The 27,909-nt window shown below is 36.4% G+C and overlaps 1 protein-coding gene across 4 annotated transcripts; it reads left to right on the top strand.

Annotated features, from left to right (window-relative positions):
• Positions 1–722: 722 nt before the first annotated feature.
• Positions 723–27,909, top strand: IMPACT (impact RWD domain protein). Of its 4 annotated transcripts, XM_082853433.1 has the most exons (12): positions 723–814; positions 1,897–2,025; positions 3,034–3,086; positions 4,267–4,329; positions 11,595–11,680; positions 15,498–15,620; positions 17,467–17,564; positions 19,655–19,728; positions 22,904–22,994; positions 24,324–24,458; positions 25,395–25,430; positions 25,985–27,909. In XM_082853433.1, exons 1-12 carry the CDS (start codon positions 779–781, stop codon positions 26,048–26,050), a joined length of 990 nt encoding a protein of 329 aa, XP_082709559.1. In that variant the 5' UTR covers positions 723–778; the 3' UTR covers positions 26,051–27,909. The 4 variants fall into 4 exon arrangements, 3 of the variants coding, with proteins under 3 accessions (XP_082709559.1, XP_082709560.1, XP_082709561.1); XM_082853434.1 differs by having other exon boundaries at positions 25,395–27,909; XR_014326706.1 differs by lacking the exons at positions 25,395–25,430; positions 25,985–27,909 and having other exon boundaries at positions 21,602–22,994; positions 24,324–24,374.

Raw genomic sequence — 27,909 nt, 5'->3', positions numbered from 1 at the left:
ATATCAACCAATGTATTGGAATGTACGTGTTGGGGACAGGGGAGAAATGACACAAACTTATTCAAGTTTTTTGGATAGTGAAACAACGACCTTCATGTTGACTGGCAAAACTAGCGTCCTGAACAAAAGATGCTCCCAGACAAAATGTCCAAGGACACCAAAGAAAACTATCGCAACACAACGGCGAGTGAGTTAAGTTTTTCTGCACGCTTTCAAAATTGCCTTCTGCTCTCCTGCTTTTGCTAAATCAAACCCACCCTTGCTCAAATCAGACAAAATATCTTAAAACACTTAAAACAAAAACACCGTGCCTTGAAATGCAAAGATGGGTCTTGGGCTGTGGACTGCGGTGAGTCCCTTCCTGGGACGCTGCGGTGAAGCTGACTCCCCAATGTCTCCGGGGGATTCCGATGGCACCGACTGCGCTGTGGGCGAGCAGAAACCCCAGCGGGTTTCAGAAGCAGAGCCCAGACACCCTCCTGCCGCCGCTTGGGCGGGACGGCGTCCCCAGGGCCCTGCGGAAGACGAGGGGAAAGGCGGGCGCGAGGCCAGAATGGGAAGCTTTGGCGCCGGTAGAGCCGGCGCCGGTCGCCCCCTAGCCCCACCTGGCCCGCAACCCGGAAGCAGATGCGAGCCGCTCTGCGTGGTTGGCTTGCGGTTCCGGGTCGGCCGCGCTGCGGGCAGCGCTGCTGGCCGCGCTCGGTTCACAGTCGCAGCGGCCCGCCCCCGCTCTCCGGACCTAGGCAGGCGGTGGCCGCTCGGCCGCTCCCGGGGCCACATGGCTGAGGGGGACGCAGGGAGCGACCAGAGGCAGGTGAGGCCCCGGCGGGGAGCCGACCTTTAGGCTCGGCTCGGCCTCGCCTCACCGTTCCGGGCCTCCTCGGCCGAGGGGCCTCTGTCCGGGGCCGCCCCCGGTTTCGCCCGCACCGCCCGCGCCGGAGGCCGCGCCGTTCGCTCCGCCGCGTCCCATTGCCCCGGCGCTTGATCTCAGCCGATCGCTCTCGGGCCGGCAGCTTACGGGCGTCGGCGCCCTGGGCCTGCCTTGGGCGCTGTCATCGTCAACCATCAGCACGCGATTGAGCAGCTCCCGGCCGGAGGCAGAAACCCGGGTTCTGCTCCCCGCCCTGTCCGCGCCGGGTCACCTTGGACAGGTCACTTAAGATCCGTTTCTGCTTTCGCAAAACGGGCAATAATAACACAGACCCTGGAGTCAGTGAACCTTCCTCCTCTTGGCGTTGAGCTTTCCCCAGCGCGTGGCTCACGTGGGCGCTCTTAAAGCTTTTCCGAATGCGCTGTGAGGACAAAATGAGACGATACAAAGTTGAATGTATACTTTGCTTCCCATTTTTACCTTTAGGTCCGGTTTTACTCTTCTTTAAGCCGAAACCAAAAGAGTAATTTCTGAAATGTTTCGAGGGTTTGATGACCAAAAACCCCAACAACCGCCCAGCCTCGTGCCCAAATTCAAAACAGAAACAACGAAGGAGATAGCCAGTAGTAATACAGGGCGAATATAATAAGTAACAGTGCCACCAGGGAGTGGGGGCGTGGGGTTACCTGTTAAAAAGAGAAGGTGGAGCAGAGGAGTTATGTTTATCCTTTCACTTGTAAATCTCACTGCAGGATATGGGAGTGCATGTATATTTGGGCTCAGTAGTGGTCAAAAGCACAGTGATGTAGTAGCAAGGCTGGTGCCAGTCATTGCAATCGTGTCTGGTACCCAGAGAGTAGAACATGGTGACCGGCTGCTGAGAACGTTTGGTATCGTTCATTCAGGGATCCTTCATCCAAGCTGGTGATGTTAAATACAAATACCTTATAAAGCAATAAGGAAAACTCAGGTTTTTAGGGTCAGTGCATTCTTTGACTTTTTTTCCCCCCATCAACCTCTTTCAGAATGAGGAAATTGAAGCAATGGCAGCTATATATGGCGAGGAATGGTGTGTCATTGATGACTGTGCCAAAATATTTTGTATTAGAATTAGCGACGATATAGATGACCCCAAATGGACCCTTTGCTTGCAGGTATTTTTGCCCTTCTCTACAGCCATTTTCCAGTTACAGTGTTGACTCTTGTATGATTGACTGCTATTGTATTCCTCTAATGATTATTCTTGTGTGACTTGTTCTGAATAGTCTTTTTGTTGTTGGCTTTTGTTAACGACTGATGATCTAAACGTATGGGTAATTAAATCTCAGATCACTCTCAAGTAATGCTTTCATAGGTGGTCTCAATCTTTTCTCTCCCAATTATTTTATTTATTTAAGTGTTCTTAATGTACCATTGGCAGACTTGAGTTTCACTTCCTTTCACTATCCTGTATGTTTAATAGAAGAGGGTCTAAACCTCAGAAGATGACTAACATTTAAGAGGAAGAATAGGTTAGTTATTTAGATGGTTCATAGAGTAGATACTAATTTCTTTGTTAGTTGGGAATCAATTGTGGTTAGGCTAAATGAAAACATCAGCTATGGCTTTCTATTTTAATGCTTATTCTTTGATGACTGCCTATACTTCCAACATAAAAGATGCCAAATTGAGTTTTTGTCAGTGTTTGTTTTTATAGTAATACTGATTTGAAAAGAAACGTGCATGGTTCTCCATTAAGTGTTTGCTATTTAATGTATTTAATAGTGTCTGGTAGGATTTTTTTTTTTTTAATTTCTTCAGAAAAATATCTGGAACATGTTATAATGCCGCTCTTTCATTTGGGGTTGGGGTATAATGCCCCTATTTCAGTTTTTCTTTTCCTTTTGTCTTTGTCCTCCCCACTTATTTTCTAATTTTCATTGCTTTTATACTTTCTCTGCAAATAATGATCTCCTTCTTAAAAGATTGGCATCATCTTAACAACATATTTAAGGCAGAAGCATAAATATGAGGTGGGAATTCTCTCCTGAAATTTAACAAAACAATGGTTTTGTTTCTTAGTTTGGCAAATTAGAAATCTGTCCAATGACTGGCTTTATGAATGTTGTTATTTTTGAGCCATGATGAAGTATAAGCAGATTTGTTTTTAAACTGCTTTGTAGGTGATGCTACCGAATGAATACCCAGGTACAGCGCCACCTATTTATCAACTGAAGTAAGCTATATTTCTACATTTATATTTTTTTATAAAAAGATTATACTTTTCAAAGATTGTTTCTCTGTACTGTACATTGTGTTTATATAGACTACCTTATCAAAATGTATATAGAAATTAAAAACACCTTTTGGACTTGATGTAGAGCATTTAAACTTAAAAATTAAATTATGTAAAAACACTTTGAAGTTTGCCACTTAGTATAAAAGAGAATCAGAGGATCCATAGTGGGTAAAATAGCTACAGAATTTTCTTTAGAGACGGGGGGAAATCTTCCTCTTTAGACAAGCTAGCAATCTAGAAACCTTGGCCTATAGAGTTGCTCCTAACCTGGTTCTGCTGACCTCGCCAGTTCCTTGACATGCCTCTGTGTAAGACGGCCTGCCTTCCAGGAATCACCCATGGTGCTTGTGGTGCTTGTCCTGCACTTGTTGTGGAGGAGCGATCTCAGCAGCCCAAGCGCAGTCTTAATGAGTCATGATGTGTTGATTGCAAGTAACCTTTGATCCAGCTTGCCTGCTTGACCTACTAAGGCTGTGTAAACCTGTGCAGACAGAATCGCATTAAATCTCAATTACTAAAATTTTTACCTTCCAGTCGGATTGTCTTTTGTATGAGTGTTTTAAAACCATAGCGGTAAAATTTGCTATTACTCATGGTTCTGTCATTTTTCATTTTTATTGACAATGAAAGATATTATAGAATGCTTGTGAACATCTGTGCCCTTTTCAGAAAAAGTTGATTATTTCTTTTACAGTCTTGTGGCAACTGACTTATTTGTTAGAGTTGTTTTTGAGACACCAGTTAGAAAAAATTGGGAAGTCCTGATAGTGTGGCAAATACTGCGAATCTGGAAATTTAGATTCTGGAACCTCTTCTGCCACTTAGGTAAACTAGGGCAGATTTATGATATCCTATGAACTCCCCTGTTTTTTAAGCCATATTTTAATTGAATAATAATGGTGTTGGCTTCATCATGGTTTGGGGGAGGAATAAGAATTAATGCCAATGAAAGCATTTTGGAACTGTATCGATTTATACAACATAACATAACATTTTGATGAAAGTAGAAAAATTTTAAAGTTAAATAAAACCAGTTTGTGATTACTCAGTATTTTTTCTTTGAGATATAAACACAATCTTTGAATAATCTTCTTTATTTTGTTGTATTTAATCTTAGTGCTCCTTGGCTTCAAGGGCAAGAACGTGCAGATTTATCGAATAGCCTTGAGGAAATATATATGTAAGTGATGGATGATTAAAAAAAATTCTATGAGTGACTCTATTGTGGGCTTTTGTTGGAATCATGATATGTTAGGGCCTTTTCTAAACTTTTTGTTAAGCTGCTTTTCCATTAACAAAAAGAATATACTTGAAAAATCCTTGAAAGATTGGTTGTATAATGTAATTTTATATATACATTTGATACGAATTCTTCTTAGAAACAAAAATACACTATTATTTAGAACTAATAGCTATAAAGACACTTAGCCAGCTTGTGAAAGTAAATTCAGAGATACTGCTCTTATTTTGCTATTTTCATAGGCTATGTTGAATGAAACTGGTAACAGCAGAATCCTAAGCATAATTATTCATTAAACTACTATATATTTTTAATGGTAATGTTCTTGTATTAGGCCATAAGACAGAGAGTCTATTGATATACTGTATTTTTCACTCTTTCATTCATTCAACAAATGCTATATGGCAGGCATTGTACTAGATCCTGGATACGCATAATTAACAAAAACAGAAATGGTCCCTGTTTTCATTTAGAATTTGCAGGTAGGGGAGATATTACTCATAACATTGTAAAAATGAATGTCACACTGCAGCTGTGATAAGTTCTGTAAAAGAAAGATTTGCAGGTAGGGGAGATATTACTCATAACATTGTAAAAATGAATGTCACACTGCAGCTGTGATAAGTTCTGTAAAAGAAAGATATTAATATACAGTACTAATTGAGTTTGAAAGAAGTCCTGACCTAGTCTAGGAGGTCAGGGATGGCTTGTTTGACTTAAGAGCTGAGTTACGTAAGTGAAGATAACGCCAGTGAAGGGCCACAGCATGTGCAAAGGCTCTCTGTCAATGAGTTTGGCACGTGTCAAGATACAACGTAATGGTGGTATTAAGTGGGAAAAGAGAGGGGAGGAGAGAAGGGAACATGGTGGGAAAATGACCTAGTAATAAGGTAGGCAGGGGAAATTATGGAGAGTCCTGTAGGCCATGTTGAGGATTTTTGTCTTTATCCTAAGGCCTTTGGGAAGCAGAGAAGAGTTTTAAGTGGTGTGATGCCATGATAAGATTTTCATTTTGAAAACACCATTCTGTTTCTGGGTGAGAACTGATTGGAAGGGAGCAAGAATAGATGTGGGATATCAGGAGGCTAGTGAAGTAGTCCAGAGAAGATATTTCTGTGATTTGGGTTAATTTTAATGAGATACATTAATTTAGTACAACAAATAATGTTCTGGAACATCAGTTTTACTGTAATCCAGGAACTGGTAAGGATCGTCTTATATGTTGTAGGTGGCTACCCCATTTGGCACAGTGAGAGAACCCCCTTTGTATCTGTGGAATCTAGACCAGGTTTCTTTTCCTCACATAATATTTAATTTAAAAATGCTAAGTCTTCATGGAATTGATTCTATTTGTTCCTTCCTAGAGGAAGTGTGGTCTTCCTTGAGTTCCTAGGTTTACACTTGACTCTGGAAGTAACCAAGAACTGGACATATCAATGGGAGAGGCCCCCATTTAGTGATTCCATCATCCTCAGCATATAAATATTACATGTTTTCTCAATGAAATGTTTTCTGATACCTGTCCCTGACCTTACTGGCCACTCCAACTTTTGTGCCCCCAACAAACTTCTTTCTGTAATCTTTTATTTATGCCTATTTACCAATTTATCTTCCCCCTAAAGTAGAATAAGATAAATATACTGCAAATTTGCTCACCAGTGATGTCGTAATTATACATCTTACAGTCATTTTTCAGTTCTTATCTTACTTGACCTCTGTAACTTTTGGTGGTGTTGAACACTTTCTCTTCTTGAAAAATCTTCCAGCACTTGGCTTCCATCCTGTTAATCATATTCATCAATTAGATTTTTCTCCTATCTATGCACAATGTCATGCACTCTGAAATGGCTTCCCATCTGCCTTTTTTCTGCCCCAAAAGTGCCCCCCTTTATTAAGAGATACCCTCCTATAAGGACACAACTTGCTGTTCTCCCTAAGTAGTTCACTTGAGCTACTAGAGAATTAGGAAGGATCAGAAATAACAAAGGAGTATGTTCTAAAGATAGGATATGGTTCATACTGTCTTGTTTATTAAAAACACTTGAAAATAACCCCAGTCCAACAGTAGTATTTTCACACATGTGGTCTAAATAGAAATATACATTCAGTTTTTAAAAGTTTTGTGTGACAACTTTTAATCATATTTTCCCATAAAATCCCAGCAGGGGGCAACAAGTGAAAAACACTATTAGTCATTGAAAATTAAACATTTTAAATGTATGGATATAGTTCTTAATGTTTATAGTTTCATTATGTTCTAAATATTGTAACATTATCAAGATTTTCATATTTATTTGGCATCATTTTGAATGCTAAATTTTATTTTTGCCTAGATAAGAAGATGAACTATGTTTTTTCTTATGTAAGGAGGGACAAAGTCTGAAAACTAAGTCTTTCCAGTAAATATTTTATGAGTATCTCCTATATGCTCGCACTCTGTTAGGAGTTTGGAATTTAAAAATTAATATAGATTAATTGTGTACCAACACAATATAGTGACAGTTACTGAGAGGTTTGGACCAATTGCTATTGTTTTCAGAGGTCTCTGGGCATGTGGTGAGGTTGTAAAGGAGGGTTCCATTTTGAAGGTGACCTTTGGGTGTGGTGTTTGGCAGGTGATCAGAGGGGGAGAGATTTTCTGATAGAAGGAACTGCATGAGCAAAATCATGTATGTGCGAAGCAACCTGGCATCTTCAGAGTTCAGCAGATAGTTCAACATGCCGGGGATAGAAATTGAGGTAGGTGTAAGAAAAAAGAACCTGTAAGCTGGTAAGGAGTTTGGGCATTATCTTATAGGCTGTAGGCATTTTAGGCAGGGGAGTGATGTAATGAGATTTGTGTGGCAGTGTGGAGGGTGGGCTGTGAAGAGTTTGAAGGGACACCGTAGGAAAAGCAGTCAGTAGCTAGGAGGGAGATAGTGGAAGCCTTTATGAAGGCAACAGAATGCAAGGGAGAAGAACGGTCAGTTAAAGAAGTACTTAGGAACATAAACTAGGATTTGGTGACTGTGTAGACGTAGACTCATTTGCTTATCACACCTTATTTTTGTTTAAACATTTTACATACGGATATTTTGAATATATGAAAATAGTTTAATAAAACAAAAGGTAAATAACAGATTTAAAAATACCTTGAACATTATACTAATTGGTGTTAAGAGAAAATGAAAAGGATTAAAATTTTTTTAAATTTGAATTTATGATAGTCCATTTCAACACTATTTAATTTAAATCCAAGGAAATGATTAATTTCCCGCAGCTCTTCACATTCTGATGTATCATGAAGTCTTAGGTTTGGAACTTGGAGAGTGAGGCTTGTCAAAGCAGAAAGTGCACTGGACCAAATTAAACAGGAAAGGAAAACTTTCTTCAAGACTATTGCAACAGGGGAGAGAGGCAGAACTCAGTCCGAACTCAACTTCCTGAAACAAAAGGCAGTATGGTTTTTAAGGGCTGGGATGAGCTGTAGAAAAGGACTGGGGGATGCTGGGGGGAGGTTGATCAGTGAGAGTGTCCAGCACATTAAGTTTCTTCCTGAGTTTGCAAGTGTGTTTCTCTGTGATTAGGCTATCTGTGTTTGCAAATTGTGGCTCATCAGGAGTTAGGCCCCTACCAGCCAACAGAGACTGGGAGATAGGGCACTGTCTTCCTTGATGACTACATTTCAAAAGAATGGCTCCCAGGTCCTTGAGAAAGACACTCCTAGGTTCTAACACTGACAGAACTTCTAAAAAGATGTCCATAATTCCAAAGGAGCAAAGGAAGAGAGGTCAGGACCTAGAGTCAGGAAGCTCAGCCTGTCTGAAGTTTAGTCAAGCTGATGTTAAGGCTGTCTTTGTCAGCCTTCTGGAGTCAGTTTTTGAAATAGTGTGACCTCTTTCTCATCTGTAAAATGAGGATAAAAGAATAATATCATTGTAAGGATTAAGTGACATAATCCATGTAATGTATTTTAGCACTTTATAATAGCAGCTTTCAATTTTGTTGTTCTTGTTAGAAGAATCATCTCATCCAGTTTTGTCATTTTGAAAATGAGATGATGGAAACTGAGATCAAGTGATTTGTCTAAGGTCACACAACTTAGTAGTACATTGTAGTGAATAGCTTTACCCTTAAGTCAACAAATATAAATATTGGAAAATTAAAGATACAAAAGTTAGAGCCACAAGTAAAACAAGAGTCACAAGTAACTTGCCTTCTGTTTGGATCATTCTGAATTGGATAATAGTTATTTAAGTGTATTTAATCGCAGCATATCTCAACTAAAATATCAGTTTTTAATCCAAGTTGATCTTTTATTCAGTTTGGAACAAATTTTGTTTTAGATTTTTTATATTCAGCTACTTTACCATAACTTAATTTCATAAATAAAAGCTTAGCATCTCACCCTATAATGAGTAGTTCTCAGATTTTGTACCAGTTTTTAGGATTCAGCTGACTTCCTCAAGGACCATTGGGTGAGGGGAAGAAGGGCATAGGAGGGAAGACTACAGCTTCTGTCTGTGAGAGATTTCATTACAGCAAAGGCAAAAGTTTGAAAACCACCAAATCCTAGTCTGTAGTTAAAAGATATGAACAATCAACTATACTTGAATCAAAAAGATATGAACAAACTATTGTCATGAGAGAAAACACAAATACAGCAGTAATAACAACAACAATAAAAACACCCAAACCACCATCAGTGATAAATTTGGGGGTCCAAGGGAACAAATAATTTAATTTTCATTTTCTTTAGGAAACGTTTCACATCCACTAGAAGTTCCTTAAAATGGATTTCAGGAAGTCTAGTTAAATACTAGGGAAGAAGGAAGCATTTAATAATTGATTATGGGCAGAGTGCTGTTGTATATTGTTCTGCAGGAAGCCATGGGCCAGAGGAGAGGAAATTTGGAGTTAAGGTTTATTTCTTTATTATTAGGAAAAATTACCTATTAATTGTGAAAATTCTTCCAAGGTATTTTCCATCATCCCCTGCCCCCAATAGTCCCCTAACAACAATAACAACAAATCTGAATGTGAATATATATATATTCACAGAGGGATGATTTTCCTGTCTCAAAGGGTGGTTATGAATGAGGATTAAGTGAAGTAACAAAGCATTTTCTACGTCTTATATAGTAGGTGTTCAATATACACTGGATATTAGTGCTACTACTTTTGGTGATGATGATGTGATGAATTAAATAGAATGAGATTAGGGGATGGAGAGAATTACATATAAAACCATACATTTGTAAGGATAAAAACTGTAAACACTGAGACAGGGGACCCCATTTTCTCATTCACTACCATACCCCCAGGGCTGCATGTAGTACTTGGTGTATAGGCAAGGCCCTTAAGGATCTGTTGAGTGAATTAGATAGGTCCACTTGAAAAGAGACTACTTTTGTAAAGTAAGGCAAGATGCTGTAAATCTGTTTTATAGGTGAGGAAACTGAGACTCAGAGTTCAAGTGTCTTACTTGCCTAAGGACACAGCTGCTTGATAGGAGAGCAAAACACAGTGGGCGACCTGAGCTTTGGAGTAAGTCTACATTCACTTTCTGGCTCTGGACTTCTTACTGCTTATTGTCTTAGACAAGTTAATTGATCTTTCTAGGTCTGCTTTCTCATCTGTACAATGGGGAAATAAAACCTACTCTATTAGACAATTATGAGCATTAAATGTGTTGATACATATAATGTACTTTGGGCTTAGTATATACTCAGTACATTTTACCTTTCTCTGTCTGTATACCTCTCAATCTTTTATTGAGAAGAGAGGATGGGGGTAGGAATTGTTTAAAAAAAACTCAACCAACATTCTCAGTTTTTTAAAACCTTTCCAACTGACTTTTGCTCTCTCTAAATAAGACAGGTTGCCAAAGTACACGGAGGATTGTTTTAGTACTCAGGAGTTACGGGTGAGATGGAGGGTTTGAGGATACAGAATTATTTGAAAACAGTGTTGTTTTCTGTATGCTTGCTTTGAAATTTTCCTTTGAGTGATGATAAAAAGATGATGGTTTCAAGAGCAACTGTTAGAGGAAGGAGGTAAGGTGTTATGAAGTAGTATGATGATTTCTTTAAACACACTTATTAAAACTTATCTAAAATTAGTGTCATCTCCTAAGAGTAGACACTTGGGCCTTTATTTTATTGCTGTTGCCATCATTTAACATAATGCTATGGACATGAACTATGACATGTTCTTTTTCTCAGTGAGCCTTTGAGATGGATTTAATTATCTGAGGCAGCCAGACAGCTATTTGGAACCAACATGAATCAATTTGGGCAATAGAATATTTTGTCCAAAACAAAATAAGAATATAAAGTTTTCCATTGATTGTCTTTTAAGTCTTGTAAATTGGCTTTCTGAGGGAGCTTCTCAAATGCTTTGTATTCTTATTTGTTGAAATAAGTACATAAAAAAAGTGGTTTGAAATTGTTCAAAAAGTTTAGAAAAGCAAGCAATGACTGGGCATCAACACTACAATTATATTTGCTGACAGAAACTAAATCATATTTATATCTATCTTAATTCATCCAGTTCAAGTTCAGAAATTTTCTTTCCCCTCTTTGGTTGCAACTCTTCTACTTATTTTAAGTGAGCAATGTTAATTTTAATTTGGGAGCCAGTTGGAATTTTTAATGTTGATGTATTAAATACTCATCCACAAATGTTAGTAAATTGCATGTTTTTATAAATTCCTCTTTAAAAGGCATGGCTAGGGAATTCCCTGGTGGTCCAGTGGTTAAGGCTCAGCTCTTTCACTGCAAGGGCCTGGGTTCAGTCCCTGGTCGGGGAACTAAGATCCCACAAGCTGCATGGCACAGCAACCCTGCTCCAAAAAAAGGCACAGCTAGATTGCATATAATTTCTTAGATTGTAAATATGTCTATATTTTCTTGAATTTGAGAAGGAAATTTTTTTAATATCTTTATTGGAGTATAATTGCTTTACAATGGTGTGTTAGTTTCTGCTTTATAACAAAGTGAATCAGCTATACATATACATATATCCCCATATCTCCTCCCTCTTGAGTCTCCCTCCCACGCTCCCTATCCCACCCCTCTAGGTGGTCACAAAGCACCGAGCTGATCTCCCTGTGCTATGCGGCTGCTTCCCACTAGCTATCTGTTTTACATTTGGTAGTGTATATATGTCCATGCCACTGAGAAGGAAATTTTTAATAACACCTTTTCCCCCTGAATTTTGTTTAGACAGAATATTGGTGAAAGTATTCTTTACCTGTGGGTGGAGAAAATAAGAGATGTCCTAATACAAAAATCTCAGATGACAGAACCAGGTAGGTTTGCTCTTTTAATTTACAGTAATTAAATTTTCATCTAGATATTTTCATTGAAACTTTTAATGAAGATCTGTATGCTGTTTTATGTTTTTATATGATAAAATATGTTTCTCTGGAAAGTTCTTTACTCATGTAAATATGGTTATTTCTTTCTATAAGCTTTAGACTGCTTGGTTTCATATTACTATAAACTCTTATAGAAATAGAATTTTATGGTTAAAGAACTTGGGTCAAAAATCTTTGCTTTCTTGGGGCTTCCCTGGTGGCGCCGTGGTTGAGAGTCCACCTGCTGATGCAGGGGACATGGGTTCATGCCCCGGTCCGGGAAGATCCCGCATGCCGCGGAGCAGCTGGGCTGGTGAGCCATGGCCGCTGAGCCTGCGCGTCCAGAGCCTGTGCTCTGCAACAGGAGAGGCCACAACAGTAAGAGGCCCGTGTACCGCAAAAAAAAAAACAAAACTTTGCTTTCTTTGACTATTGTTATGATAATATGAACCATGTAACATTCTTCATGAATTATTGGACTATATAAGTTAGATATTAGCTTCACATGAGTGTAGTGTTTATAGAAAAAGAACTTTGGGACACACACTGACCAGTATTTAAGATATAAAAATTGACTTTGAAAGTTGATTCTTTAATTGAGATAGTATTCACATACCATGATTATTCACTCTTTAAAATGTATAATTCAGTGGTTTTTAGTTTATTCCAAAGTTATGTAACCATCACCACTATATAATTTCAGGACATTTGAAAATTGAAAATTGATACTTTGCTCTATTATTATAGTTTTATTGAATCATAATATACAACAACATAGAAATTTCTTATGTTTTCTATTTACTTTGCTAGTCTTTGTTCCAGTTACTACAAAAGCCCTTTAGAGAGGAAAATTACTAAGCCTCATTTTATTTCCAAATAGAGTTTTATTATTATCACTGATAGAATTATTTTCAATTTGGGGAGAAGAGGGATTAAAAAAAAAAACAAAACCCAATAGTCTATTTACTAATTTTTAGAAGGTTATTTACATGGAACCAATTATTAAGGATTCCCTTACCAAAATCAGTATAGATTTTTTCAGAGCATTTTACTGTTTCTCTATAGAAGCAAATGTTTTTACTGTTTCCATTAAAATCAAAGAGATAAATGGTCTGAAGATATTCTGATCTTGGGACAATATTTTTTTGAAGTATTTTCCTTGACTTTTTATGATTCATGTTCTGATTTTTGCAGCATTTCAGGGCATCTGAGAAGGGTTTTGAAACCTCAAAACAAAAATTGAGTTTTGCCAATCCACCATTCTAGAGTGTGGGATAATTGCAAAAATGTGGGATAATAAGCAAAAATTTAGGACTCCAAAAAGCTTGGAATCACTGAACTATTAGGAAATTTTTTTAAATTATTGATCTTAAAATGGTATTTTCCCTTTCCCACCTATATCTATAATTTAGTTTAGCCACACTAAAAATTTTCGAGTTATTGATTTAGGTTGTATAATTTATAATTTGAAAAAATTTTGTTTAGAATTTTTTAATTAGAAATTTTCTAGACTTCATATTAAAATGGAAGGTTTAATAATTCTGAAAAATGAATAAGGGTATAAGCTAGTGATCAGGATATCTCATGAGAATTTTCTTCTCCAGGGTACCCACCTGACAAGTAATTTATTTTTATTTTACTATTAATCTTCAGTACATATTTATTCTTTACTATTTCATTTTTTCTACTATAGAAATATAAACTTTTAAAAAAATTTATTTATTTTATTTATTTATTTTTGGCCGCATTGGGTCTTTGTTGCCGTGCATGGGCTTTCTCTAATTGTGGCGAGTGGGGACTACTCTTTGTTGTGGTGCACAGGCTTCTCATTGTGGTGGCTTCTCTTGTTGCGGAGCATGGACTCTAGGCATGAGGGCTCAGTAGTTGTGGCTTGCGGGCTCTAGAGCGCAGGCTCAGTAGTTGTGGCATACAGGCTTAGTTGCTCCACAGCATGTGGGATCCTCCGGGACCTGGGCACGAACCTGTGTCCCCTGCATCAGCAGGCGGTCTCTCAACCACTGAGCCACCAGGGAAGCCCTGGCAGGTGGATTTTTAACCACTGCGCCAGCAAGAAAACCCCAGAAATGTTAAATCTTGAAGTAATTGTATACTATTTATACTTTTAAAAAATTCTGAACTAATTTTAGACTTACAGAAAAGTTGCAAAAAGAGTAGAAATAGCTCTGTTATATCCCTCACCCTGCTTTCCCTAGTAACATCTTACATAAGCATATTATAATTATAAAGAACAGAAAGCAAACATTGGTATAATATTAACTAAACTAAAGAGCTTATTCAGATTTCACTAAGTTTTCCACTAATGTTCTTTCTGCTGTTCTAGAATTCTGTCTAGGATTCTTGGTTGCATTTAGTTGTTATTTCTCCTTACTCCCTTTTAGTCTATAAATAGTTCCCCAGTCTTTCCTTCACTTTTTTGACCTTTCATGACCTGACACTATTTTGTGGAATGTCCCTCAATTTGAATTTGTCCATTGTTTTCTCATGATTGGAGTAAGATTAGGCATTTTGGCAAGAATATCACAGAAATGATATTGTATCCTTCACAGTGTATTATATCAAGGAGCTAATATCAATATGCTTTATTAATGGTGATATCTACCTTGATCCTTGGTTAAGGTGGTATCTGCCAAATGTTTCCACTGTAAAGTTACGGTATTAATCAAGCATTCTCCAGAGAAACAGGCCAATAAGATGTGTGTGTGTGTGTGTGTGTGTGTGTGTGTGTGTGTATTATAAAGAGAGAGGAGGAGGGAAGGAATGGTTGGGTGGGGGAAGAAGGAGGGAGGGAGGCGGGGAGAGAGAGAGATTGATTGATTTTAAGGAATTGGCTCATGAGATTATGGACGCTAGCAAGTCCAAACTCTGCAAGGTAGGCTGACAGCCTGGAGACCTAGGGAAGGAATGATACTGCAACTCAAGTCTGAAGGCTGTATGTTGGCAGAATTCCCTCCTTCTCTGGGGAGGTCAGTCCTTTTTCTTTTAAGATCTTAACTGGAGTCTCACTTGCATTATGGAGGACAATCTGCTTTACCCAGAGTCAACTGATTTGAATGTGAATTCCATCCAAGAAATACCTTTACAGAAACATCTAGAATAGTGTTTGACCAAATATCTGTGTACCATGGCCTAGCCAGGTTGACATATAAAATTACCAGTTACTGTCTTTCCCTTTGTAGTTGATAAGTATCTTGGGGGAGATACTTTGAGGCTATGCTAATAGCCTATTCCTCCTTAAACTTTAACCTACTGATTTTAGTATCCATTAGTGTATCTTATCAACAGTATTTGTAAACAATATGGTGTTGTAACAATATGGTGACTTTCATTTCCTTCTTGCTATGATTAATTGGAATTCTGAGAACAAGATGTCTCTTTTCCACATTTATTTATTTGATTACTTATATTAGTATGAACTCATATAATTTTATTTCGTGAGTTAAAATTCCATACTGTCATTATTTTGTTGCTCAAATTGTACCAGGTTTGGCCTTTAGGAGAGCTCTCAGGTAGGCTCCTGTGTTCTTTTTATAAGCTTCCATTGTTTTTTGAACATTTCTTTACTCTGGAATCACAAGATATTCCAGGATCATCTTGTATTTTCCTTGCCCCAACCCTGGAGTCTACCACTTCTTGTAGGAGCCCTGGTTCCTTCTGTTGAAGACTGGTGTCTAGAGACCAAGACTAATGGTTTTTTAAGTGTAATTTCTTACTGTCTTATGATCACTCATCATGTCTCATATCCACATAGGCCCAGACGTAAAGAAGAAAACTGAAGAGGAAGATATTGAATGTGAAGATGATCTCATTTTAGCATGTCAACCAGAAAATCCAGTTAAAGCATTGGATTTTGATGTCAGTGAAAATCGAACAGGTATAATGTTATTAGTTTATTTTGAGGAAAGCGGGATGGTAGCATTATGAATGGAATTTCTATACCATTTGGAACGGTATAGAAATTTAGTAAACTCACATTTTAGGAGATTCTTATTAATTTGTAGAGAATTGGGTTATTTTTTTTCTGTCTCCTGGCCATTTTGGTGTTTGCTAGGTCTATCAGAATGGTGAGGAAAAAAATAGAAATTTACTTTTTTCTTTTTTTTTGCTATTTATCTGGAGTTTTGAATTAGTGGTGAGAGAAATTGAAACTAAGAAAAGCTGTGTTAATATTTTCAGTTCACATCCTGCTTTTATATTTTTACTTTGAAATCCTTAGCTGTCTACTGATAGCTCAGAGTTAAATTTTAGTCTTTGCTCACAAATATAAATACAATAATTGAAGGTACAACCACTGAATTAAAGCTAGTGAAATGCCTTTAGGATTTTAGTTTTTGCTTAAGCAAATTTGTTCCATGATAAAGTAGTATTCAGCTTATGGATAGGTTGATGTGATAAATCAGCTCTATATTTCTATCAGAAAGTATGTTCCATTTTAGTATTTTAAAATTTTGAATGATATAGTCAGTTTCCTCAAGTCTCTTACAAAAACAAGATAGACCAGAGGGAATGTTCATTCTCTTTGAAGGTAGGGAGTTCCCTATGCCATTATACAGTAGCTTTTAAACAGTAAATGAAAATTTAAAGTGCTTGCATAGTGTCTCAGTATTAGTGGAAGGGGACAAAGAAGCTGTGAATGAGTGGGGAAGAACACCCAGTATACCTGCTCCTGTTTCACTCTAAGTAGTTCCCATTTTATTCATACACATATTTGCAGATTTGGCATAGGATGTCTTTTGGGAAAGAAGATCCACTATTAAAAGAAAAAGAGTGAAAATCATAGTCATAATAAATCGCATCCAGTTCCTATTGATCTTAGTAGTGTACTAGTGCAGTGGTCACAGTCTGTTCAAGAAGAGAACACTACTGGGGGAAGGAAGAACATCCTGCGTAAACCTGGCTTCTCGCCATGTCCTGCCACAAACCAGTGCAGTGATTTTTGGCAAGTTATTTAAAGTGCTCCAGAAATATTTTTACACATGTGACTTGAAGTGTTTCATCACTTATAAAGCAAACTGACTTGGTAAGATTCAACAGATCAGTGAATAGAAATAGAAAAAAATTAAATTCTTTTTTTCTGAATAACTTTTCATCCTAAATGAGGCAGGTGCAGCAGCTAGGATGGTTGGTAAGTTTCTCATCTAAGTTAAGGGTAAAATTAATGGTTTCCAGAATAACTGGAAATCACAGTACTCGATGGAATACCAATTTGGTGTACTATTGATACATTTAATTCAATCCTATGAAGTAGGAACAGTTTTATTAGCAGAAGACATTATATTACAGCTATACAAAATAAAGTCATAGATTTCCCAACCCAGAGGTCCATCAGCAGTAAAATGAATAAATACTCCATATTAGCAGCTGTCAATCTTTTTGGTCTCAGGACCTCTTTGTACTCTTAAAAATTAGATGTTATATCAACTTATACAACTGAAACAACTCCAGGATTTGAGTCCCAACCTACCATTACCACTGGGTGACCTTAGCAGGTGAAAATCATTTATAAGTCAAGTAGTTTTATCTTAATGTACAATATATTAGGAAACTTTTTACTTAAAATTATAATTTAATTTTAATAGACAAGTATTTGTTATTTGAGTTGATTTGCCATATAATTTACATCTCTCTCCCAACTCCCCCCACTATACCATTGCCAATTTTTCAGTATTTGAATGTAAGAATTTAAAAAATAAAAGTAATATAATTCTTTAAATTTATAGAAATAGAAGAATTACCTCCGATTGATCATGGCATTCCTATCACAGACCGAAGAAGTACTTTTCAGGCACACTTGGCTCCAGTAGTTTGTCCCAAACAGGTAAACTTACTGTGTCCAGTTCACTTTGATGTTGTTTTACCAAAGTAATTCAAGCAAATGGTTTTGCAATAATATCTTTGTTTATACTATTACATTTAATTTTCATGCAAGATAAAAATTATTTGCTAATTTTCTACCTCCAAATTATTGGGAATCATGGAATATTTGTTTCTGTTTATCACTGCTTTCAAAATTGTAGCCAGACTCTGATTAGGGCTTAACTCTCCAATGGATTTTCAAAGAAGAAAAACCCATTGTGGTGGTGTAGAAAATTATGATGCTTAATATCAATAGCTTGTTGAAAAATTATTTGTCTTATCATGTGGGAGTTCTATAAAACCTAGCCTGTTCTATTGTTGCCCAAGTAAGGGGACAGTGGACAGAGTGGTTGAGCCCAGTCTTCCCAACCTGAATTCCTTTTCCTTTCTGCTTCCTGATTTTAGGTGGCCTGATATCCACCAAAGGATATTATATGGGAAAATCTTCAGTCAAAAATAGTATTCCTAGGTCTTTGTCTTTCTCAGTCTCTTTTCAGCACAATCATTTTCTTCTTCCTTGCTGCTATAATCTAGCCTAAACTTTATTAATGTAAGAGACAATTTCAATACACCTATAAAGTTAAATTAACCAGAAAAGTCTAACTAGCTTAGCATAGGTTTTAAGCATTGGTCTCTTCCCTTTGGTCTCTCCAAATTCTTCTAAAGCCCTGAACTACAGGAATACAGTTTTTTGCACCAGGCTGCCTTTTCACTCTCTTTTAGTCTCTGGAAGAGGAAGTTCTTTCCTTCATTGATTTGTGGTCAAAATAACAGATTTTGGTGTAAGCTTCTGGGCTTTTCTCTCAGGAACCCTATTTTGCCCTTGGCCATTGCTCATAATCTTGTTGCCAGGGTCCTCCTTAGACATTGCATTCTGAATCTCTCCATACTGGATCCTTTTTCCATTTCTGATTATAGTCACTTAGACTTACAGGATCATAATTTGTGAGAGCTGAAATAAATCTGAGAGGTCAGTGTCTACTTTATTAATCAGGAATCTGGGAGTCTGAGAAGCACAAGATTGCACAATTTCTGATCCAAATTGGTCTCTGTATCTCCAGCTTGGTCTTCCTTACCTACAGTATTTCTTCTGTGCCCCTTGACAACTACCTTTCTAAAAGATCTGACCACGTGTCACTCCTCCCCCACATACCAGTAATCTTTGCTGATTTCCATTGGCTACAAGGAAAAAATCTAAACACATTATACAAGGCCCTTTGTGATAAGACCCTACTTTAATCATTCTGATACATCTTCTATCATCTCATTCATACTCTGAGGTAGAGCTACATAAAACTATTGGTCACTTCCTGAATCTTTCTCTTTTATGTCCCTGCTAAGGTTGACAGATAAAATACAAAATAGCTAGCTAAAATTGGAATTTAAGATAAACATTATTGCATAGGCCACACTTATAATTTAAAAATTTGTGGTTTATCTGAAGTTCCAGTTTAACTAAGCATCGTTTATTTCTGCTTACTGAATCTGGTGTGTCTGTGCATGCTGTTTCCTCTCAGTGCAATGGCTGCTTCGTGCCCCACCCCACTCTTCCATTTTGATGCAGAACTGTCACTTATCTTTCAAGACCTGGCTCTTGTTACCTCCTCTATGAACCTTATTTGACTCCCAGAGAGAGTTTTGGTTTTATAACATTTAGAACATACCATTATTCTGTACCTGTCACTTTGGTAAGTTTTCAGAGCTCATTTCTAGAAATTCTTATATTTTCGTTTAAATTTCTCTATACAGTATGGGGAAAATTTCTTATGTACAAGTACCTTGGACATGGTTACTGCTCAGATATTTGTTGATAACTGGTGGTCAAAAATACCAGGTCTATCATTTTTGTACCAATTAGAGAACCAGTTTTTGCCCCTAAAATGAGGAGAAAACTTTGGAAATGGCTTTTTCAGAATGTAGTTGAGTCTTTAAATAACTCTTGTTAATTTCACTACAATTATATCAATATGCTTTAAGGGTTTTTTTTAGCATTTATTTACAGAGCAAATAAAAAGTATACATTAGTTTATTTACATTACTGCTGTTTTTAAGGTGAAAATGGTTCTTGCCAAATTGTATGAGAATAAGAAAATTGCTAGTGCCACCCACAACATCTATGCATACCGGTAAGTGATCATCACAATTTTAGGAATGTGCTTTGTAAAAAATGGGGGAAGGGACTTCCCTGGTGGCGCAGTGGTTAAGACTCTGCGCTCCCAATGCAGGGGGCCTGGGTTCAATCCCTGCTCAGGGAACTAGATCCCACATGCATGCCTCAACTGGGAGTTCACATGCCACAACTAACAAGCCAGTGAGCTGCAACTAAGGAGCCTGCCTACCACAAGTAAAACCCAGTGCAACCAAATAAATAAATATTTTTTAAAAAATGGGGAAAACTGATGCATGATTTAAAAAAGCAACAACTATTATGTGTTTTTTTTCCACTGTAAAAGTAATAATCATGTGTGGAATATTTGGAAATGGCAGAAAAAAAATCAGAGGAAAAGTTAACCATTTTCTGCCATTAAGTGTAACTGATATTGTGAAATATTTTCTTTTTTATTCTTTTCAATGCTTTATTCTAGTATCAAAATTTTTCCTTAGTGTAACAAAAGCATTTTTCCATGTTGTTATAATTGCTTTATAAACATTATTTTAATGGCTGTATAATATTTGTTTGAGGCTCCATACCACAATTTATTTAACCATTTCCTTTTTGTTTTAGTTTTTCATTTTTTCTAAGTATTATAAAGAATAGTCCCATGAACATCTTTGTGTACTTTTTGCATTATTTCCTCAGGATAGCTCCTGGTTGTTTCCTATTGTTTTTTGAAATGAAACAGAAGTATAATCAAAAAGGAAAAAGGAATAGATTCCTAGAAGTAGAATTATCAAAAAGTATGAACGTTTTTGAAACTCTTGATACATACTGCCAAATTTTTTCTAACGTTTTTCTTTTAAACCAATTTATGCAGTGAATTAAGACTGCTTCTTTCACTACATGTCTTTTAGTTTTGAGTACGAAGGTTTTATAGAAATCTGCTGATTTGTTAGTAAAGAGATGAAGGGTATATTTTTTAAATATGCAGATTAGTACAGACTTACAGAACATAGTTTAGGACTAAAATAAATCAGAATATAGACATAGGAATTTGGTGCAAATTTAAAATGTGATTCAGACTATTTGTAAAATCTAGGCTATCTAAAACTCAAAAATCTCAAAAATATTTATCACTTTGGATAGGTGAGTTTTTAATATTACTAAGTCACATCCCTTTAAGTGCCCAATCTTACCAAAAAAACTATTTATTATTAGAGTATCACTACACAGAATTTTGGTTTTTCCTTAGTGAGTTAGGGTCATCAGTATAAAAATGAGGGATTAGACTGTGCTTGGTCTCAGTGATTAGAATGTGCTGTAAAAGTATTGATAGGTACTATTCATTCGTCCCACGTGTTTGTTGAGGGCCTACTCTGTGTCATGTGCTTTACATAAGTTAAATCTAATTATTTCAGCAACTGTGCCACTGTAAAAAGGTTAACTTTTTCAAGATCACATAGTCGTTAAGTGGTAGAGCTGAATTTGAGAATCTAATTTCATTTATCTCTATCTTATTCCTACATGGCCACGTTGGCTGCACCTTCAACAGTTTCTGGACATGATATTGATCTTAAGTTATCAAAAAGTTAAATAATGTGCCGGATACTCTATTTCAGGCCCCAGATTTTTGTTTTTTTAAGTACTTGAGTATTTTTGCTTAGTAATGGGTGATCAGCTGTCACTTCTTACAGATGTCAGCATGACTGCATGTAGCAGCCCCTCCAACTCACCCCCTTATATAATTGATGCTTGGGAATGAAGGAGCTTAGCTTGTCAGAATTGTATGTCAGATAACAATAAAAAGACATAAAGTGGAGGCTTGAAGGACTCCACTGGGAGTTAAAGAAATAACCTTTATTTGGTACATGGACTTTGTGTTGTGTATTTTGAATGCTTAGGGTCCTTTTAAGGTTACTTCCTGGTTCTGGGGCTGTGTTCCTGCTTTGGAGTTATGGGGCACTCTTCAGGCTACTCGTACACACAGCTATCGGATGCTGCATCATTATCTTCCTGGCATGTGAGGAAAGGGTTAGTGAAAATGTCCATGGTATTTCCTTTTTTTTTTAAACCTAACAGTACTGATTTATATAGTCAGATTTCTTCATTTGTTCTATAAAGTCAACCCCGGAATCCTTTTTGCCTTAAATATGCCATATAAAATTTTGTTTAATAGTACTAACTTCCTTTTCTTCAAATGAGGCCAACTCTAAATAATAGTAGAGCTTGGTCATAGTAGGTGGGCAGTAAATATATACTGAGTGAATGAATGAGTAGATGGGAAGATGAATGAATGAATAGGATTGCCATAATAAAATTAATATAATTGACTTAGGTGTACAGATAAGGTAATATTTGGCTTTTTATCACCATAACTGGAAAGATATCTTTGCTATATTTGCCTAGTCCTAGATGGTACCATTTGTAAGGGCCTAAAAAATGCACTAGATGGCATACCTTAACTGGCACTGTTTTCTTTTTATAACTCACACTTATTTGCCAAGCTTATTCATCTGCAATGTAGCCCGTGCTAACTTTCTAGATAATTTAAATGGGTAAAAATACCATGATTTATCTCTGATATTGATAACTATCCAGGGGGAAATTACAGAGAAAAATAAATCTTATAATTCTTAGAATGGGGAAGATAGATAAATGCTTGGCAGCTAGAATAAGATGTTAGGAAAGTATAAAATATTAACTTAATGTTGGTTTTATCACCTCCATCTTTTTTATATACTTTTTTTCTCTTTCACTGGAGTTTAGGCTCTTTGATGACAGGAGTACACCACTTATTTCTTTTATACCATTTCATAGTGCCTATTATGTGCCTATAATGCTTATATACAGTTTATTCTCAGTAAACGTTTTTTAGTGACTATTCTCTATAATCTCAGCTTCAAGATTAAATGAAGTGGAGGAAGTGTCAGATGTGTAAATTCACCTTCCCATAATTGTAGCATTTCTGATTTAAAGGAGGTACCCTTGATTCCTAGCTTTCCAAAATATAAAAAGTGAAGCATACTGGATAGGAAATCGTCAGTGAAAATATAGCTAATTTATAGTTCAAGAAAGATTTTTTTAAAACAAGTAATGCTGATTTTGGAAATAAATTGATGGCAACAAATATGAAGGAGTAACTTTTATTATTGAATACAATATTTCAAGGTTTTAAAGTGTAACACTGTAACGTGTATTTCTAGAATATATTGTGAGGATAAACAGACCTTCTTACAGGACTGTGAGGATGACGGGGAAACAGCAGCTGGGGGGCGTCTTCTCCACCTCATGGAGGTAAGTGTGAGTTAAACCCTGTTAATCCTGTTCTGTGAACCATAAAATTTCTCAACGAAATTCATTCCTAAATTCCATTTAGTAATAAGTAAATCAGTTAGCCTATATAACATGAGATAATTTGGTTTTATTAGTAGTTAGTTTTTGAACATCGATAGAGAGATAATTTTAACCGCTGGATGTGGGGCAGAAAGCAAGAGGTTAATAACGAGTGCTGTGCTTTCAAGCTCTTTCAGTCGTAGACAATAGAAGATTATCTTCAGCTCTGGAAAAACTTATCCTTTTTGTTTCATGACAATTTCCTCTCCTCTATTTTCTCTGTCTGTCTTTGCAGAACTCCTGTTAGTTGGATATTGGACTTCTGGGTAGATCCAGAATGTTTCTTTTTTTATTAAGTTGTCCATCTCATTGCCTTATTACGTTCTAAGACATTTTCTTGACCATCTTCCAAAATTTCTATCAAATTAAAATTTTTTTTAGCAACCATGTATTTAATTTTCAAGAGTTCTTTCTTGTTCTCTGTTTTTCCCTTTTCATAGTGTGCTGTTCTGCTTTTATGACAATATCTTCTAAAATTTTTCCGAGTATACTAATTGGAGTTTCTTTTTGTAGATGTTTTCTTCCTTAAATTTTTCCTAGTCCATTTTAGTTTGTTTATCTTGTCCTTTCTCTTTCATGCTGCTGGATTTTCTTCATCTGTCTGGTGATCATTGATTGTTCATTAATTTTAAGAATGGATTGTTTTTTTCCTAAGGTAGTTGCTATAGTTTCTTCTGCTATTATATGTGGAGGTTTGTTTTCTAACCAGGCCCTTTCCTTGATAGGAACTCTGTGGGGGTCAGGCCTGTAGACTGGTGGGCTTCACGTTAAGGGCAGCATTTGACAAATGTCAAACTGAGGAAGACCTTACTGGTAGGCACTAGTGATTACTCATGCAGCCCCAGTTCTCTCTAGCTGTTTTGTTCAGAAGCAGGTTTTGTGTTGCTGTTTGACCTACGGGTAAAAAACTGCCTAAGCTAAGCTATTCTGGTTGAAGTCACCAAGAACTGGAACCCCACTGCATGATCTCCCCTTCACTCTGCCTGGTGGTCCCCAAGTTTGCAATTCAAGGACACTGTGGAGCACGGTGTTTGTTTTCCAAATTCCCTTCTCATTCTAACATTCTGTCCCCTGAATTGTTATAAATCGCACTCTGCTTGCTCATGGTTCTGCCATTAAAGTCGGGGAAATTTTATGTGCAATTTTATGTATGGGTTTTTTCATTTTTCTTTAAAACTCACATCTGTACCTGTCTATATTTGTATGTAATTATGCTTCTGAAAATAACAGATTTTGAATGTGAGAAATGTCATGGTGGTGGTATCACGCTGGTATGGAGGGATTTTGCTAGGACCAGATCGCTTCAAACATATCAACAACTGTGCCAGAAACATTCTAGTGGAGAAGAACTACACAAGTTCACCAGTAAGTGGTTACTGATATTATATCTAGAGAGTTTCTCACCACTGCCTGTGAAATTTAAAAAGAAAAAGGAAAACAAAAATTAAGAGTGAAGCAGAACGAGTGAGGTGCATTAGAAAAACCTTTGGACTAGGAAACTGGAAGCTTAGGTTTTAGTCAGAACAGTGTGATTGACCAGTTGTGTGACCTTGGGAGGATCACTTCATCTCTTCAAACCTTAATTTTGTAGATTCATGGAGTTTTATAAAAACCTTAAAGACCAGTTAGTTTCCACTCCCTAAAATTGAGACCCATAGAAGTTATAGCTAATGCTACAGTGAACTGGATAGTCTTTAAACATCTATAAAATTCTGACATTCTCTGTTAGTGTCACAGTGTATCCCCTTTCCCCTGGCATGCCTTTAGATGCCTTCTTCCTTTATACTTCGAGGTTTTTTGTCTCGTATTTCAGATATGTTCATATCTCTTTTATTTAAACTTTGGAAAATTAACAATGGATTAAATAGTATTGAGAGGAACTCCCTGGCTGTCCAGTGGTTAGGACTTTGCACTTCCACTGCAGGAGGCGTGGGTTCAATCCCTGGTGAGGGAAGTAATATGCCACAGGCCGCACGGTGTGGCCAAAAAAAAAAAAAAAAAATACACGCACACAAAAAAATAATTAAAAAAATAAACGTATAAATAATGTTGAAATTACTCAAACATAAATCTGTTAGATAACTGAGATAAATGAGTATTTTCTTTGATTATCCTTGATTGTTTCAGAAATATTAAAATAGACTATAAATGAAAGAGCCCTGTAAAACAGAAAGATGGTACATATGGAAGTAATTATACTTTCACTATTATACATATTCTATATGACTAGATTTAAAAGTCCTAAGCTAGTACCTTCATATAAATGTAGGAAGATACTACATTGATTTATGTGTTTTTCAGGAGGAATCATCTAAGACTTTGGGAAAGAACAAAAAAGTAAGAAAAGACAAGAAGAGGAGTGAACATTAATACCTGAAACTGTATGAAAGGTTAATTTGCCTATAATCATATACAAATCCCACAGTCATCAAGGAATATGTTGTGCAGAGAGAGAATCCTGGACTGTTCAAGTCAGCCAACTCATTGGGGACACCAATATTATCTTTTCTTCTTTGGCTGTATCATCTGCCAAAAATAGAGAACTTGTGATATTTTCTTGAGTGTTTCAGGCTGATTCAGAAGGATTAATTTGAACTTAATCACCACTTCATATAATTTTAGGAAGGTAACAGTTGCCCAGGGCAGTACCTGAATTAACTGTGCATTTCATTACATGTCAAGTGCCTTTGTTAGGTGGGGAAGAAGTGTCTCTAGAGGAATATAAATACCTGATTTCTTGTCATTGGGATTCTCGTTTTAAATGAATATCACCTTTTACTGCTTTTTACCACTCCGTATGGCTTATTGAAATAGGGGCTCATTGAAGATTGATCTTAGAGAGTTTCTTCTTGTGATTTTAGTTCATAAGTATGTCACCTTTCATTTTATAGTGCTCATGGAGTGATGGATTAAGTGAAAATCCAGGAGTATCCATCTGCAGTTATGTGCTGAAGTGATAATTCATCTAACAGATTCATTAGCATAAGCGTTATGCCTCAGTTTCTGTCGCAAATTGGTGATTGTGAAATTTCAAAAAGTGATTTTCTAGTCTCTGCTTTTTTTGTTTAACTCTTGTACTGTTAAGCAATAAATATGGTGTGCCTGTAGTCTCCTCCCACCGCCGAAATGTGTTGGTGTAATATTCTGGTTTCTTTTAACAACCTGGAAGTACTTTCTTGTGATCTTCATTGAGAAATTAGAACTATGCCAGAAGCTGTGCTATGGTTAACGGAACATTTATGGAATGGGGTAGAGGTGGCAGAACACCACTGGTGTAAGGTGAGAGTGTGTTGTGTAGTTCTGTAAATGTGATGCACATTTCCCATCCACACTCCTCCAGCTATCTTTCTCAGCTCCATGACTTTGTGGAGAGAAGGAGCAAATCTTTGATTGGAAAAACAGAGAAAATCCCTCTTTTTTTCCATCTTCCTTTCATCAGTGCTTTATAAAAGTTCCTTCTTTCATCTGCAAGTTGTGCAGTTTACCTCTAGGCATCTAGACAATAAATTTATCCGTGAGATATAAGTCATTAACTGTTCCCTTTTAGATAATGATTGCAAACAATTATTAAAAATTATTAATTGGTCACAGATTTACTTGAGATTCCCTTCCAAAGAGAGGGAACAGAAATAAGGAAGCAATTTGGGATGGTGCTGGAACATGGAAGACATCAGAGAAGAGTGGACACAGATTTTTTTCTATTCTCTGATGTTTGACCTTTAAGAGATCTAACATCCTAACTAACTTGGTATTTTTAATAAGAATCTAGTAAACAGCTTTACACTAGGATGGATTTTGAGAAGTAAAATCTGTATTGGTTGTAAGTGTGTTTAATTGTTGTAACCTATATTTATTTAAAACACTTACCTCAGAGTCCATGAAAAAATTAAGTATGTTTTATGTATTAACTGTTAAAATAATTAAAGACCATTAATTAACATTAAAATAACTTCACAATTTTGGCATGTCAAAACCTGTGAAAGAAGATATAAAACAGTAATAATTGCTGCTACAGAAAAATGAATGTGAGTTAATTTTTCTGCAACACTAAATTTGAATTCCCTTTTAGCTGTTTTATCCAACATTTATTTAGGTCTTTATAGAAAACATTTTTATCTCTGATCCCATTTTCCCTTATTAAAAAAATATTTTTGCTTCTTTCTTTTATTAACCACATTTTCCAGACTAAAAAACCCTAATATCCTTTGCCCGAAGTCAGATAGTAAAAAGGAGAGACCCAAAAGTCTCCAATTCTGGAACGTGAGTTATTTTAACACTCTTCATTATGGACCCCTAACTAGTTATAGTATCTTTTTGTCTATTTAAAATTTGTCTATTTAAAATTTTGTCTATTTAAAATTTTTGTCTATTTAAAATTTTGTCTATTTAAAATTTTGTCTATTTAAAATCTTACAAGGTAGCAAGTAATGGGAATAGCAGTATGATTTGGAGGTATATATCATGAAATATATGGGAATAGCAGTATGATTTGGAGGTATATATCATGAAACATTTGATAGATACCTATTTGAAGAGACATTATATCAAACTAATCACAACCAAGAAAGAATAGCATGAAGCAGATACTGTTTGAAGGCAGGTAAAATTTATTGCAGAAATTGTATAGTCACCTGTAATTCCACTGTCTAGAGATAACTGTCATTAACATTTGGTATGTATGTCCTTCTATTTTTTTCCTATGCATGATTTTGTATATATGGCTATTTTTCTTTCCATAAAAATGGTACTAAACTGTATATACTGTTTTCTATTCGGCATATTTCATATAGAAGTATATTGTTAACATTTTCCCATG

This window comes from Leucopleurus acutus (genome assembly GCF_964270905.1).
Source record: "Leucopleurus acutus genome assembly, chromosome: 13".
Lineage (NCBI taxonomy): Eukaryota > Metazoa > Chordata > Mammalia > Artiodactyla > Delphinidae > Leucopleurus > Leucopleurus acutus.
Note: the sequence above shows the minus strand (reverse complement) of the source record. Positions and strands in the feature narration are given on the sequence as shown.

What these genes read in the sequence shown, in the direction of transcription:
- IMPACT (XM_082853433.1), top strand. Translation starts at nt 779, where the DNA reads ATGGCTGAGGGGGACGCAGGGAGCGACCAGAGGCAG. An exon ending in CAGTAGTTTGTCCCAAACAG is followed by an intron (nt 17,565 to 19,654) that starts GTAAACTTACTG and finishes GCTGTTTTTAAG; the next exon opens with GTGAAAATGGTTCTTGCCAA. An exon ending in CTTTGGGAAAGAACAAAAAA is followed by an intron (nt 25,431 to 25,984) that starts GTAAGAAAAGAC and finishes TTCATTTTATAG; the next exon opens with TGCTCATGGAGTGATGGATT.